At 42.9% G+C, this 15,832-nt stretch overlaps 1 protein-coding gene across 1 annotated transcript in view; it reads right to left on the reverse strand.

Annotated features, from left to right (window-relative positions):
- Nucleotides 1–1,689: 1,689 nt before the first annotated feature.
- The window catches only part of LOC114616490 (growth factor receptor-bound protein 10), a 102,889-nt gene continuing 88,746 nt past the window's right edge, over nt 1,690–15,832 (reverse strand). Inside the window, exons 8-17 of the mRNA XM_028761942.1 lie at nt 15,295–15,363; nt 14,834–14,971; nt 14,139–14,249; nt 13,242–13,340; nt 7,692–7,769; nt 7,028–7,144; nt 6,226–6,292; nt 5,944–6,031; nt 3,422–3,515; nt 1,690–2,844 (exon numbers count right to left, since the gene is read on the reverse strand). Of these exons, the coding sequence (XP_028617775.1) occupies nt 2,698–2,844; nt 3,422–3,515; nt 5,944–6,031; nt 6,226–6,292; nt 7,028–7,144; nt 7,692–7,769; nt 13,242–13,340; nt 14,139–14,249; nt 14,834–14,971; nt 15,295–15,363 (1,008 nt within the window). The 3' untranslated portion in view covers nt 1,690–2,697. The remainder of the gene's footprint in view (nt 2,845–3,421; nt 3,516–5,943; nt 6,032–6,225; nt 6,293–7,027; nt 7,145–7,691; nt 7,770–13,241; nt 13,341–14,138; nt 14,250–14,833; nt 14,972–15,294; nt 15,364–15,832) is intronic.

A 15,832-nucleotide genomic window follows, 5' to 3' on the forward strand; every position in this document is an offset into this window, starting at 1 on the left:
GATCGGACAGACTGTCAGGTATTTAAGTGCAGAAAGGAGAAGACAAAACATCTAAGCTGAGGCACATATTTCTTCAAAGTTTAAGCAAACAAAAAAAGAAAAAAGAAAAAACACGTTCAGAAACTCTTAACACCTAATAATATAACAGAGTCTACCCTATTAAAACACTAAAAACCCAAAGCATTTGGCATTTTCCTTCTCAACTTAGTCCAGGTGGTTACACGGAGTTGTCATTTAGAAAAGAAAATCACAGGCAGAGATTACAAAGTCAAACAGGCTCCAAAACAACCCTGAGCTGTCCCCTTTACATTCATGTCAATTAAATACAAAAATAAAAGTCAATTGTCCTTCAGTCTCTGATTAGGGGGGCTGGGTACCCACTAACCTAGGGACCAGCTGTTTTAAGGTGGAATTCCCAGCTGCCTGTGCAAAGGCTGGTGAGCTCTGGGCCACTGAAGTCTGCCACACTCAAGGCGGGTGGGTTGCAGCCTTCAACAATTCACTTCGGCAAGGGAAGTACAAAATACTACGTCAAACCAGCTACGTACAAAATTGTGAACCAGAGTCAAGCCTATACTTCCTCTTAAATAAAATGCATACTTATAAATATGAGATACACATCCTAGCTGTTCTACTGTAGAGGCAAAAGAGAAAAGGATTATGCACTGTGGGGACTGGTCTGTGTAAACTGGAAAAAGAAACCCTAGGGTTGTTTATTGTCTGTTTGTAAAGTTCTGACCTTAAGTCAGCAAAAAGAAACGAGTATGGTAAAACTGAAATGTCCGTTATCTGTCTTTAAGGGGAAGATCAGTGGGAGCCTGCTGCCAGGTATGAACTTGAGAATTCTCTCATTGTCAACTGAACGATTAACTAGCTGCGAAAGAAAGAGAAATGCAATTGAGCACTTATGCATAAGAAAATGGTTAACTAAAAAAAAGTCAAAAAGATTAAAAAGAAAAAAAAGGAAAAAAATTCTTCATTTGTTGTAATAACATCTCGTGGAAACACGGTTGCGTGGTCTGTGAACTACAGTGTTTCTATCCTGTGGACCAGCTTCTTGCTGGTCTGCTTTACAAAGCGCTGTCATATCTATCTTCCACTATGCCGTCAACCGCAGCAAAATCGGAAGTGGCTCCCTGGGGAGCACTTCAATGAGTCGGGACTGGCAATCTAGTGGCTAGCTCAGGTATGTAGCAGACTTCCTATGTGGTGTCAAAAAAGGAAATGTGTTCACCACAATTGTCTGTGTGTTTCTCAAGAGAGTCCTGTCTGCTACTCTCATGCCTGATAAATCATCAAGGGGACAACAGAGGGTCCTCCATGGAGCTCAGGGGACTCAATGATAACTCCGGCCACCTTCTGACTCCTCTCTCAGAGGAGGAGGCAAAACATCATGCTCCTAAAATCTGTCCAATGTTCACAACCACTGTGAGGTACTTCTCACCCTAAGCCAGCAGAGGCAGAGCCTCTGCATACCCTGCTCCTGCTGGCTTAGGGGGTTTTCAGTAGGGTGCAGAGGTCATCAAGCGAAGACTTAAAAGCCAGCCTAAGGCTGTGCCTCTGCAGTGTTTCCTTCTCTTTATCAACATCAATGCTCAGAGTGACAGAGCACAAGGCCAACAAGTTGGCATTTTTCTCTTTCGATCCTTTAACCCCACCCCCCCACCCCATCCCACCCCTGTGGGAGAACTGAAATGACTGAGGCTACTGCAGAGGGTAAAGGCAGCGATTATTCTACAACAGTGGGCGGCTGTGAAAATGGGAGGCACAGGGCACCCCAGATGGACTGTGTGGCATCCACAATGAATACCAATGTGTTCCAAGAAGGCTGGCTGACATCAGTCTGAAGCTGAGGTCATGCAGCTGTGCTGTGCTGGGAACAGTGAGTTTTCCAAAGTTATGAGGTCTCCGGCACTGTGGAGAACGAGACACACTAATAATAAATGACCAGACGTCAGCACAACAACAACGATGACCAGACTGTGGCAGCTTGATTGCGTCCACAAAACATGCTTGGTGTCATCTGCGGATGACACCTTTTATTTTATTATTTTTTGTTTAAAAAAAAAAAGCGCTTTTCAAGTATAATGGGGAGGACTGGGGTGTCTATAATGTAGGAGCCAAACCCACACTGTTGCAGCCTGCAGAGAGCAGGATGCCATCTAGAAAACTTTGGGGAGCCATTTGTAGGCCGAAGCCTGCCAATTCAAAAACTCTTTGTCTCATCTGGGTTGCAAAGCCACAGCATCCTCTCCTACCATAGGCCGAGTACAACATTGACAACGAAGAAGGAGTGCAAAAAAGTGATCAATACAAAAAGTAAACATCGCGTTTTGAATTGTCAAGGTTATTCCAGGGCAAGAGTTCATTTCCAATCATTTTCTCTGCGGTTTTCACCCTACGTGGCCTAATCAAAATCGTCATTCCAGTTTCTTCCCACACTTGCACTGGATCTCTTCCCTCCCCCAATTTTAAATGGCTGACGCAGAGGGAGGTGGTCCTGCTTGATCCGAAACGGCAAATCTTTGTGAAGTCCAATAACTAATTGATGTAGGTCGGTTGGTACCGATCAAAAAGCCATGTTGTTCTGAGTCCTTGGGTGGGAGTAGGTGTTGTGTGTTCTCACCCTCATGCAGGCCTCTCTTCTCCGTTCCAGTGTTGCTGCCTCCAGCCTCTGTGAGTGAGCGGGTAGGGAGGTCACAAGGCCACGCGGATGCAGTGGTGCTTCAGCTTGCAGGGCAGAACACCTTTGTTGAGCTGGTAGAAGTCGACCAGCTGGATCAGATCGGAGAACTTGGTGTTCCCATCATCCAGAGTGAAGAAGGTCTGCCCATCATCCTCACACTGTGGAGACACAGAAAACAAAAACACTTGCCATGTTAGAGGGTGTGATCTTGGGGAATAACCTGTGGCACTGCAGGGAGGGTTAAACTACATCAGACAGTCTCCTAAGTTCTGTGCTTTACAAAGGAAAGCAAAGGGGGCTGAGGAAGGTGGTCTGTCATGGCACAGTGGAATAGACCACAGGTAGAACTGTCTCATGATCCAATGACCAGGTGGGCAGAAGACCATGAGCTCCCTTGGGACCCACTTAACCATCAGCAAGTTCCTTTATATTTTGAGCAGCCATGGGGCACACTGGCTCAGGTCTGACCATTCCTGTGCAGAAAAGAGCCAATGTCCAATCTGCTGCAAGAGTCTAGTATACCTGGATACTCCTACATAGTTTCACATAAGCTGAGGTCTCGGCAACAGTGGCCTCTCAGCAGTATTCCCTCTTGGGGACTCTTGAGAACTGCTTCCCTAGACTTGAAGCCGTTGGCTCCCATCTATAAGCTTGTTATGTTTAAATTGGGAACTGCATTAGAAATAGAACCAGGGAACTCAGAAGGGAGACTAAGTTAAAGGCATTGGTACTTACAGGCAAGATCTGGAAGTTTTTAATCTTCTGGTGATGGCACAGTGTCAGTACGAACGCCTTTGGATTACTCTGGCTGTCACGAAGAAGGAACAGCCTGCGGAGTGGAAAACCAGCAATTTATTATTGATTCCTTTTAAAATCCCAAATGAATTGTCCATGTATGAACATACATGTATGCATGTGTATACCAGCTAGAACTGACTGAGAAAAATGGGCTTGCAGCCATGACACTTTGGTGTGCTGGCACCTGAGTGACTTTCAGTGGCTACAGTGGATGCAGCACACAGAAGGTAGTCTAGATGCCATTCAACACTGAAAGGAACCAGGGGCCCTGAGAATATGATGGATTCAGGCAAGGCAGGGAAACTACAAAGATGGAACTGCAATGTTCTGTATTAGAGAGTCAGAAAGTGTTCAAAGGTTGATAGGGATATGCCACAATTATCCAACAAAGAGAAGATGTCGAGCACACAAGGGAGGAGTGGAAGACTGGAAGTATTCACCTGGGGATACATGCTTGAAAAGAAACATTTCCCACTGCAACGGTGCCTTTTTCTTGATATTTACTCTTTACAAAAGGGAACATATTAGCTTGATGGTACAGGAATCAAATTGAGACTGTCTTTATCCCGCGTCAGGTCACCACCATGGGGATAGGAGAGATGTCTCCAGCCTGAATACACCGAGGAGGCTACTGAACCATTTCCTGTGTACTCTTGCCCCAGATATATGAGCCAACTCTAGCCATGGGAAACTGCCTGGAGTAAATCCAGACACCACTTGTCAGGTCTGTTGTCTGCTCACAACAGGAACCGACTATAATGCCTTTGAGGATGTTAGATGCATTACCCAAGGTTGTGGATTTTTTTCGTTTTCTTATGAAGCATGCAATGAGGGGGTACTACAAAAATTTAAATGAATAAGTGGCAACTGTATCAGTGTTAGCTTCCTGGCTTTTATAATGCCACCTTGGTTATGTAAGACCACACAAAGCTTCCACTAGGAATAAAAGGACACTGATCTATAATTTACTTTTAAATAATTAAAATAAATAAACAATGGCAGAGTGAATGTGCTGTCTTGTTAACCAGTGGTCCTGGGTAAAGTTATATACTAGAGTTGACTGCATTTTTCCTGAAACTTTTCTACAACCTCTAAACAATTACAAAATAAAATTTAAAATAGAACAGCACAAAGAAGTCTAAACTCATGCTTTCCCATACCTTAAACACATTAGGAAAGAAGAAAGTTTCCAAGCCCTACTGGCATTATGAAGAAGAAATGTCTTGAGACATTAGACCAAACTACCACTAATAGTGGTGTCACCAGCTTGGAAAGTGTGATATTTGAACAGAAGGCAGTTAAATAGGACTGGGAAATCCACACCAGCATATTATTCCATGGCACAGTTTAGCCAGGCTTATAGGGAAAATGTTATCCCAGACCTAAGATATGTCGCATGTTTTTCTCATATTCAGAATCCCTATTTAACTATATATCTTTATCTGTATCTACAGTGATCACATGAAATCAATGAAAGTAAGAGGGACCAGTCCTATTTGGTAGGGAGGAGAGGGACCAGTGGAAGACAAGCGACAAGGAAAGTAAGAAGGGAAAAATATGGAAAAAGTACAATAACAGGTATATATTAAAACTCTGTAATGAAGCCCATTGTTTTGTAAACCACTTTTTGGGGTGGGGGTGGGGGGAGGTGGAGGGAGGACATAATCATGGGTGCTATTGTCATGGAACATGTTCCACTGCAGGTAAGATGACAAGATGCCATGAAAAGAACATGGTTATTCACACTGAAACCAGGGAGCTAGAGTGTTCCTTTCTGACCAGGGACAAGATGGTGGTCCCTGCCTCAGTCATTTATCTACCTACTATTTTTTGTCTGTAGATAGGGTGCTGGGACAAGATGAAGGCAAGGACTAGGAGAGGCCCCTGGGATAACTGTGCTGTGATACAGCTTGCACCCTGACGTTACCTTGTGACAGCTAATGATGTGAATGCTTGCAGGTCAACCTGCTACATGCATGCGTTCAGTCACCTAGTCACTCTGGCCAATGGCTGCTATCATCCACATCCTCTGTTGTCCAGAGTGGCTTAGTAGTGAGACAATCTACTTGAGCAGTCATAACTGTAAGATGCAAGCCTCTTGTGGCTCTAAACCACAGCTGTCTGAGGCTGCTCTCATAAAAGGGGATTTATAAAGTGTATAAATAAAAAGGTGTTGATGATTTATTTTTTTCCTCTTTGTTTACTGCCTTAAAAAGTAAAAATAACCAGCCTTGTTCTTTTCTATTGAAATTTCAGTGAAGAGGTAGAGGGCACATATGTATATATTTGCAGGACAGGACAGTTGGAAATCACTTCTGCCCTTAACTTGGCATAGGCATCATACTTTGCCTCTGAGCTAGTTTCTTTAGGGAATTGTGAGTCCTTGTGTGAGGCAGAGCAAGTGTTCAGCACATTAAGACCTCAACAGGTCATAGATTTAACTGGTCCAGTTTCCTTACCCGTCCACGAGACCTTGTTGCTTGATGATCCTGTGAGACTCCTCGCGGGAGATACGTCCATGGAACCAATGCTGAGTCCTGTGAATCACTGCAGGAGAGATGGGGAATGGAGGGTAAGACATGGCTCCTCTATAGAGACCCTCAAGAGCCAAGAAAACAACTCTGACAAACTTGGAGCTCAGCTCTCGTAGCGTGGAAGCAGAGGTAGCTCTGCCTGTGCATTGTGCACAGTTTAAGAAAGGCTCAGAGAGCAGAGGTCTTCGCCTTTATAGACATGCTTACCTGAATTCAGAGTCGAAGGATGAAGAGGGCTTTGGCTGCTTAGGACATTCATGCGAGTGCTTCGCTTCTGTAATAGAAATGCTTACATCAGCAAAGATGAGAAATTGACATACCAAGGCACCCACTGTCCAGGACAGGGTGGCTGAGCAGTGTTCCCTAACCCTCAGCCTCCAATGACACTACCTGACTATGGAGAATAAAGAGGTTACTGGCCAAAATGGTAAATAGAATACATTTTGGTTATTTCTAGCCAACTGTGGCTGTGGTAACATGTTTCTTATCCAGACTACTTAGGATAAAAATCCCGGAGACTCAGCAGAGCAGCACAGGCTAGCACTTTAAGCTCCGACAGTTTTCAGAACACTGCTCTCCTGAGTCCCTGTACTGAAGACTTTTGCCCTTTTCCCACACTATGGATGAAGGACTGGGAATGTCTTCTAAGCAGAGCCCTGGGCAGGTGTTCTGCACATGGTCTTTAAATTTCAGGGAAACCTGAGATGGGAGATAATCTTTCCATCTGCAGATTCAGCATTTGAGCTTAGAAAGAGAACTGTTCCCCGTGGAGTCCTCATGTGAACGTCTGGCCCCGTGCCCTCCACGAATAGCCACTAGTAATTTATCACAGGAACAGCTCAGGATAGACTGGTGTGGAGGGCTGACAGCATGGGGGACCTTTGGGGCCAGCCGCTTCCTGCACGTACTCCCATAGTTCCTTCCACCAACACTAGCAGAGCCATTCTCCTGGCAAAACTTGGGAGTATGTGTGTAACCAGTTTCAACCAGACTGGGGTTAGTGACTTACACGCCAGGCATGGCCCTCTTCCAGGGCAGCACTCTGGGCTTCAGCCGGATTATCAATCACTCTTCCAACTTGTCCAGAAAAATCCATGGCCACAAGAGAATTCTCAGAAACGCTGCGCTGTAAAGCAAAGGCCACAGATTGTAAGATGCAGGGGAATCAGCCAGAGCAACATGTCAAAGAGACCTCCCTCCCACCATGAAACAATCATAAAGACACCAGGAAGGGTGCTACAGAATTCCCTGTTTTACATTGAAAGCTTAGTTATCTAAATGGAACCACACTAAAAATGGCTTCGGGCTTTGTTTAAAAAGAAGGAAAGGAAAGAAGGAAGGTGATCATCTCCAATTCTTCACTGAAGACAATGCTTGGGGGCATTAGTTTAGGGAAGTAGACACAAGACTATAGCTTGCTGTCTCTCCTGGGAGTAAGTACCAGAGGGTCTTTAAAATCACAATTTGATAATATGGTGCATTTCTGTGCTTTGGGGAGCAGGAGTGGTTATACTCTCAGTATCTTCACTAGAGAATGGCTTCAGCATCCATGGGTTCCAAAACAAAAGCCAAAGATAAGAAAGATGGCTCCCCTTATTTCTGGAACAGGCAAGGCATGTTGCAATGAGGTTCCCACAGCCTTGACTCTTGAGGGCCCTGACTCCACCACTTACCATAGGTGCATTGAAAGGAGGGGGCAGACCCTTCCTCTGCTGCGGGATGCGATAGTTTTGGTACAGGAGCATTCCATACTGAAGAGGAAAGACTAGCGTTAGTACCAGCACCTGAGAGCTTCCATAGCCCCAGTCCACAGCAAACCCCACAGCTGGGAGGGCAGTTCTGATGCACAATAGCGGAGTACTCTCTGCGAAAGCCCCCCCCCCCCCCCCCCCCCGGCCGCCATGGACATAACACTCGGGGGATAGTGAGCTTCTGTTGAGTTCTGCCTCAGAACTTCTATCCTGGAAGAGGGGGTTGCTGACTGTTTTGGGAATGTTGGGAGAGGGAAACAAACAGGGCAACAACACCTATCATAATACCAAGGTCAAGAGTAATTACCTTTCTGGAGATTTGCATGAGTCAAATAGAATAGTCTAAGTGATCTACTGCATTTGCTACTACCCATTTTTATGATCAATATACTATCATTAGCCCCACTCTACAGATAACGGCACAGAAACACAAGGGAGCAAGTGGTCCAAGGTCACGAGAAGAGAGGCATTCAGGACCTACAACACACAGCCAGCTAGTTCTAAAGCTGGTCTCCAGAGTCTCCAGGTTTCATATACTTTGAACAGCCCCCAAACCACTCCCAAACTATTTATGCAAAACACCAAATTAGAAAATTCTGAGAGTGAGCAAGTGAGAAGGCACAAGAAAGAGGAAATAAAATTATGAAGTGGCTGCACCACCCTCTTGTCCTTCCTTCATGAGGGATGAGCTCTCTTTCAGCTTTTGGTCCTATAGGGACACTCCTCCCTAAAGTACAAACATGTACAACATGACAAAAACATTCTCCATGAGTGGAAGTCCACTTCTGTGAGAGGAGAAGAGAGGGGACAGGGCAAGACAAGTGTCTGAAGTGGAAATCACCAAGAATTTCCTCCTATTGCTAAGAAAATAACCAAACTCTAGAGTCGAGAATATATAAATCAGGCACATCATAAGAAAACTGCTAAAAAAAAAAAGACAGAAAACATATCAAAACAAAAACAGTTGACATTTTTCCATGAATGAGTCACAAGACAAAGGATAGTGAGAAATTACTGCTCCTAGTGAGCTGTTCCTTCACTAATGGAGGCAAGACTAAGAGTTTCTAGGGTCCACACTAGAGCTGACTTCTTCTAGTTCCAGAAAACAATGCATCTTCAGGGGAAAAATCATAGTGCAAACATGCAGATTAAAATAAAATGTGAATATATAAAGCACAGCAGCAGGATGTCTTAGGGGATTTTAGTATGCAGAGAACGACTATCCGCAACAAGAATATTTCAAATAGGTGGTATAGGACACGAAGACAGCTCTTATGTCAGCCTATCTGTGGTGAAGGGATCAAATAACATGACTTTTTAGTAAGTTAAAAAGTTGCAAGTTGTTGTACTGGGGTACCCACTGGAGAACAGTGGTCTCTGAGTCATTAGAATGGCCTGCCTGATATATGTGCTTAACTGGGGGCCCTAGGCCAGACCACAGAGCCTATGTTAAGAATGTGACTCATGTTGGGCCTGGGGCCATGCTAGGGACTAAGACCAGCCACATAAGTGATGGGTCTGTATGGCCAACAATGCATGGAAATTGGGGTCTACACTAAGGTCTGGGTGAGCTTACCTGATCAGTAAAGCTTTGGGTGAATTATCACACATTATTGTCAGTAGGGTCAAGTACTGTATATGTACCTGACTCCTCTCTTCAGGGTTACTTTCAGGCCATCAACTCACAACTAATTATTATCCCTTTCATTATAATAATGCATATACAAGCTTTGCTAAATTTGTAGCCCTAGCTCATTAATGAAGGGGAGGGAAATCTAGAGGGCCTCTCCCCACAATACCCAGTGACACTCCTAATAAGAAAACCTAAAATATGTACTCTTTTGAGCAACAATATAGCGTCTCAAGTAGAAAATCCCAAATTTGATTTTGGGATTGAATGTGAGAGATCAGTGTCTAGGCAAATATGTAAAATTACTTCAGGCCATGTGTAAAATATATGTATGAAACAAATGTATTTCATGTTTAGACAAATATTCCTGGGTCACAAAAAGCCAAAAGCCAAAGTGTTTCTGGTGCCAAGTATTTTGGAGAAGGGTCATTCATCTGGAATTGTACAAGTTACAGTTATTCTGCTGTAACTGGAATTTGTGGTACTTTTATAATTACTCAACTGATATATCTTCTGATTTTCTTTTACCTTCTCTCCTTGATCTATGAATTATTTTAAATAGATCGTTTCTATAAGTAGGTATAAAATTATACTTTATTTGCATTGAATTTTTTAATATATTTTTTAAAATCTCAGTTACTAAGGAAATAGACTGTTTTCACATTTGTTGGTTTTAGTTTAAAGACTACAAATTCACACTGTTTCTACTTAAGAATATAAGGACCCACACGGTGGTAGCTGTATTCATACAACCTCTTTAAGTGGTTAAGCCATTAGCCATTTATGTAGCAGCTGTCTACAGAGTTACGTTCTTTCATTTCCCTTTTACTTTAGGTGACTGGGCTTTAAAGATACATGTATAGTCCAATTACGGTGATTTCCTTTGTGTGCTCTAACAATGTTTCCTGCTGCATTGCCGTGTAGCCTTTCACTCCCTATTCACATCACATTAAATGTGACTCTCCCAAACAGCAGAGGATTAAGGTAACAGTGGACTGTTTTGTTTCTTTGTGTAAAGAGACAACAGCCATGTCTCCACATTCAGAACTTGCCATGTAAAGAAATATCCTTCTGGGCTGGCGAGATGCCTCAGGGAGTAAAGGTGCTTGTCACCAAGCCGGGATTTGGTCCCCAGAACTTACATGGTGAAGGAGAAGACTACCCCAAGTTGTCCTCTGACCTCTATACACATGCCCACACACATTCCCCTAAAGAAACTAATTAATAAATTAACATAATAAAGAACCATAAGCACATCAATAAAGTTCACAGGAGTTTAACATTACAAATGGGGTTGAGTTTGGGGATCTAATGAAAGGAATCCATTTGCTTTGCGAATCTATTGTGCATTGACAGATTTCCTTTATTACCTAGTTTCTATTCTGGCCATTAACCCTAGAAGACCCAAAACGTCGAATAAAAGGACAGATCTTTCTCTACTAACTCAGTGAGACACATAGGTTCTTAAGTGAGGTAGTAGGCAAGTTTACTGCTTTGTGCAAGGGTAAAAAAAGCTTTAGAGTCATGGTCAAAGAATGCTTCAGAGAATGCACCTCAACTCCAGGAATATAAGACAAATTTAAAGAAATGCTTTTAAACAGGAGGGAGCTGTAATTTAATGGAAGGCACACCCTATTTAGCATAGGTGTTAAGCAAATCTATTAAGTACAACCAGGCTCAAGATTAGATGGCTCATGCCCCTGGATCAGAAGTGGCTTGAACATCTAACTGTCGGACTCTTGTCCCTTCTTCAGGTCATGGAAACCCAGGCTGTGGCTACATTCCTTGCCAAGTTCTAGCAGGCCAAGGGTAAGGAATACGTCTTCATTGTTACAAGCCACTGAGACTGGAGATTCCTCCTAACTCATAATACTCTAATACGGCACATTAAAAAAAAAATCAGGCTTTTTATTTGTTTGTTATATTGGGCAGTTACAGATTCTGCCCTAAAATGAGGAAACATTCTGCTATAAAAATCTTTGAAAACCACTAGCTTTGGCCTCTTTAGGGGAAAAAATGCAATGAAAGTTCTAAACCCACAAAGCTTACAATATATATATGACAAAGAAATACATTTGGGGGAGGGGAAAACTCCAACTGCCTAAGGTTTGAACAGCTGACTTACAAGTTAAGATAACTAACATCTATGCACAAAAAATTAACTGAATCCTTCCACTTGGTCTCAATAGGCTACAAAACAAAGGGTATTTTAATATCATTAGGTAAGGTGGCCATCATCTCAGTCTGAAGGACTACAAAGCTGTACTTTCCTTATGAGAACAATTGGCTTGAGGCCCAATTCATCCTACTGGCCTTATCTTTCATTTTTGCCATAGTCAGGAGACACCTCCTTTCAGTAACTGAGACTCCTGTGTGGAACCAGGGAGTGAGTGAGTGCTTGCAACCAAGGGGAGATACTTAAGGAAAGGCTGCTGACACTAAGCCACCCAAGTCATTCTGTGGTTCTTAGTCTGCTGCTCTCCCTGGCAGTCAGGCTAGGCCCCCACAAGGCTTCTCTGACCTCTTTATACCCAGAGCAGTCTTTTGTTCTGCATAACCTTCTCACTGCTGAAAGGACTTTGATCACCACATTTAGCTGCTTCAGAGCACTGCAGTGAATTTCTTCTTTGTTTCCAACATGCTGGTCCTACTGTCAAAGTGCTTTTGCAGAGGAGGCTCCTTATGCCTCTTGGTGGTCTGCTGTCTTGCAGAACATGAACCTAATTGCCTTTTTAGGGTGGGGTAATTTAAAACCAAAGCAACCACAATGACAGGCTCTTGTGCTGATTCAGCAAGACATTTTGTGGGGGAAATTTTTACATCAGTTTAAGAAACTTTCAGAAAAGGAGGAGAAGAGAAGTAGGTAACCGTTACAACTTTCTAACCCTCTAGTACAGTCCTATGTCCAAGAAGTGACGAAGAGCAAAAAAAGCTGACTCTACGTCCTGCATTGTCCACTAAGTAAATCTGTTCCACTGAGCACAGCAATGCCTTTCTCCTACCCAAAAATGAAGGACATCCTAATATTGTTACATACTTATTTTTTTTTTTTTAAAGATTTATTTATTTATTTTATGTGAAGAGAGCATTGGATCCAATTACAGATGGTTGTGAGCCACCATGTGGTTGCTGGGAATTGAACTCATGACCTACTGGAAGAGCAGCTAGTGCTCTTAACCCCTGAGCCATCTCTCCAGCCCCACATACTTATTTTTTAACTAATAGTTTTTCTAAAACATTGATCAACTTTCTTTTTCCTTTTTTTTTTCTTTTTCCTTTTTTAAAGAAAGGGTTTCTGAATAAGGTCTAAGCTGTCCTCAAACTCAACCATCTTCCTACCTCCACCTCTAACTGCTGGGATTCTAGGCATGCGTAACAAACCTAGAAATCTTATTATTTTAACATATACAAAGTATTCCTTTCACGGCTAGCTTATATCATGTCAGTTTGATGACAGACTTTGAACAGGCTTAGAACTGAGAGTTGTCTACTACAGGGAAATTTCTTACCCCCTGATGCTCAGAGGACATTTGAAAACATCTAGAGGCATTTTTGGCTGTCTCCACTGACTAGGGGCATCTTGTAGAAGAGATCTACAATGGACAGAACTCCATCGATAGCCAAAAAGGAATCAGTTTACGTCAACACTTGATAGTGCTCAAGCCGGAAAACCTGTTTCTACCGTTTCTAGTGGTCTGAGCCCTTATGTAGAAGAATATACAACTACAGTTGATAAATCACATTTAGTAGAAACGACATAGCATTTTTGTGCCAGGATGGACCCACATCCAGTTGCTTGTTCTGCATGAGGTGCAACCAACTATAGCCTTGAGTCATGTTACCTTGAGGAGTCTGAAGGCTGTCATCCAGCAAGTACGGATCTGCTCATCTTCGGCACAGAGCAGACGAAGCTCCTTCATCTCAGTCTTCGCTTTGTTTGGCTACAGGAGAGACAAAAAGCCAACCAGTGAAACAGTGTGAACTCATACACCCAATGTTAGAGAAGGCTGTCCTCAAACCTTAGAAGCCAATACACCATGGTGAGATCCAAGTACAACTAGTCACTGGTTATCTGCGCAAAGGCAAGGAAGCTGATCTAGCTCTTATCTCCCAAGTATCCATGGAGATTAAATAAGACAGTGACTATAAAATGATTACAACAGGTCATGCATAAGTGTTCAGGAGATAGTAGTCATGACCATGATAATCAACACTGCCACAATTTCACCAAGAGGAAAAAGAACATGGTCTTGGCTGTGGTGTGTGTGCATATATGTGCAAGTATGCATTGTTTGCACCCATGTACACATTCACATCTGTGTGTTCTGACTACAGGCACACATCTATATCCATGTGACAGTGTTCTCATATACACATATAGCGGGTAGGCAGTATCATGGTCAATCCTCATGATCAGAAGCCTACATAGACAGTGTAGTACACTTAATAGCTGCAGGCAATCAGGTGTCAGGTCAAGGGTCCCTTCCTTAACCAGTTTCTGCTTCTCCTTACTATGACCAGGTAAAAGCTGTACCCAGTGCAGGAGGGCTAATGGCTACCTGGCCTTAAGTCATCGAGGCCTCTTAGTGCTCCATAGAGTGTGTGTCTACCAAGCACCCAGGCTATTGAAAGTTTTCTGTTTAGAGCAGAAGGATCCACAACCAAATAAATACTGGCCAGGAGAAAATGCCTTTGCATAGCTCCCAGTCCCAGCAAATGGACAGCATTCTGTGCAGTACCTTGATGCACATCCCATGTTCATTGGGTGCGTTGTACTGCTTCTTTCCAGCAATCAGGTAGAAGATGCTGCTTTCTTCCAGGTCAGCCAGCAGCTGCAGGTGTCTGGGTTCCTGCAAAACAGCAGTCAAGTGAACTGTGAGGTCACATTTTCTGGAAAAAAGTCTATAATGCTAAAAGCTCACCTTTTTCCCCAGGTCACATACACAGAACTGAAAGGACAGTATGGAATCTCAACAACAGCATAAGCCACAAATGCCAGCTTTGTGTTACAATAGACTCACTATTGTTTTTATGAACTATACAATTCTTAAAATTTGCTCCAGTAGAGTGAAAGCCATATTTTGCTCATGAATACAGGACAATAATCCAGTACCTATCCTATGGCCAGGTTGGATCTAAGTTCCAAATTATGAAGACCAAGTACACCCCTGCATTGACTGAGTCAGCCAGGAGTATCTATAATCAACCCACAGCAGGGATCCAGGGCTGACCATCCTAGAGGAACAGGAGCTGTTGCCCTGTATGTTTCCATCCAATTTCTGATAGACCAGTACTGTGTGTACAATTATTATATAAATTGATCATTAATTAGTGAACACTAGCATAAAAGAGGTTCAGGGACTTTTAAAAATTAAGCCCAAGGCCACAGCAAGAACACCTAGCACAGGGAGAAGTGGAATGTTCTAGAACTTACTTTTGAAGTCCCCTTGGTGGAGTAATAGAGGCCAGATCTGCGCAGGCACACATACAGCTTCTTCCAGGACTTACGTCCTACCTCCTTCACCTGCAAGAAGCCCTGGATCTCAGGGCAGCTGCTGGAGTTCAGAAAATTCTGTGAAGGAATACATTTTTAAAATTAGGCAATACACACATAGAATAATGAAAGCAGATATCTTATTATATATAGCTGACATTTTCTGAATCAGTAAAATACTCTGGGGAAGGTTAGGCAAAATTTTCTTCCTTCAAACTTCTTAAAATCCCAACAAAACTGGTGTTGTGTAGAACACAGCAATTAGTATTGAAACAGAAAGAAGCAAATGGCTCCCACTATGGTGTAGTAGGAATGCTGCTGCTTTCCTTTTCAGGAATCTGCTCCTTATCTCAACCTTCCAGCAAGTCTATTTCAGCAAGAACCCAGTGTTTGCTTAGTACCTGCAGAAGCTGCGCCTGGCCACCGTTGGATTGTTGGCACCAAGTGACCATCTGATCCGGGAAGAAGTTCTGAGAGAGAGGGAGAAAAAAAGGCACTATAGACACATGTCTGACAATATTAAATTTTCTCCAGGTATGATCATTATCCATTTGTATTTTAGATAACAATCCTTCTCATTCTTTTATCAAAACTTGTACAAAAGAAAACCAAAAGCAAGCCAATAAATAAATAAATAAATAACACAGTGACTGCAGTTCTGCTGAATTACCCAGAACTATTACATTTCTTTCTTTTCAAGAAAACAGTGAAGTGGAACCAGAACCAGAAGTAGACACTGGTTTCCCCGAGCTGACCGTCAGTCTGCTCGGTGACTCAGGAAAAGACCAAAGGCTCAGAAGTCATGAAAGCCCCTTTGCTACTGTGTCACATGACAGGAACCTCCCCACAAATGGAAAAAAAAAATCAAGGTGTTGATGTCAGTATACCAACATATAATCAAGAGAGTATCTGCTAGTTGCTGAATATTTGATTAATTTG

The sequence above is a fragment of the Grammomys surdaster genome, unplaced genomic scaffold, assembly GCF_004785775.1.
Source record: "Grammomys surdaster isolate TR1022 unplaced genomic scaffold, NIH_TR_1.0 332314, whole genome shotgun sequence".
NCBI classification, from domain to species: domain Eukaryota; kingdom Metazoa; phylum Chordata; class Mammalia; order Rodentia; family Muridae; genus Grammomys; species Grammomys surdaster.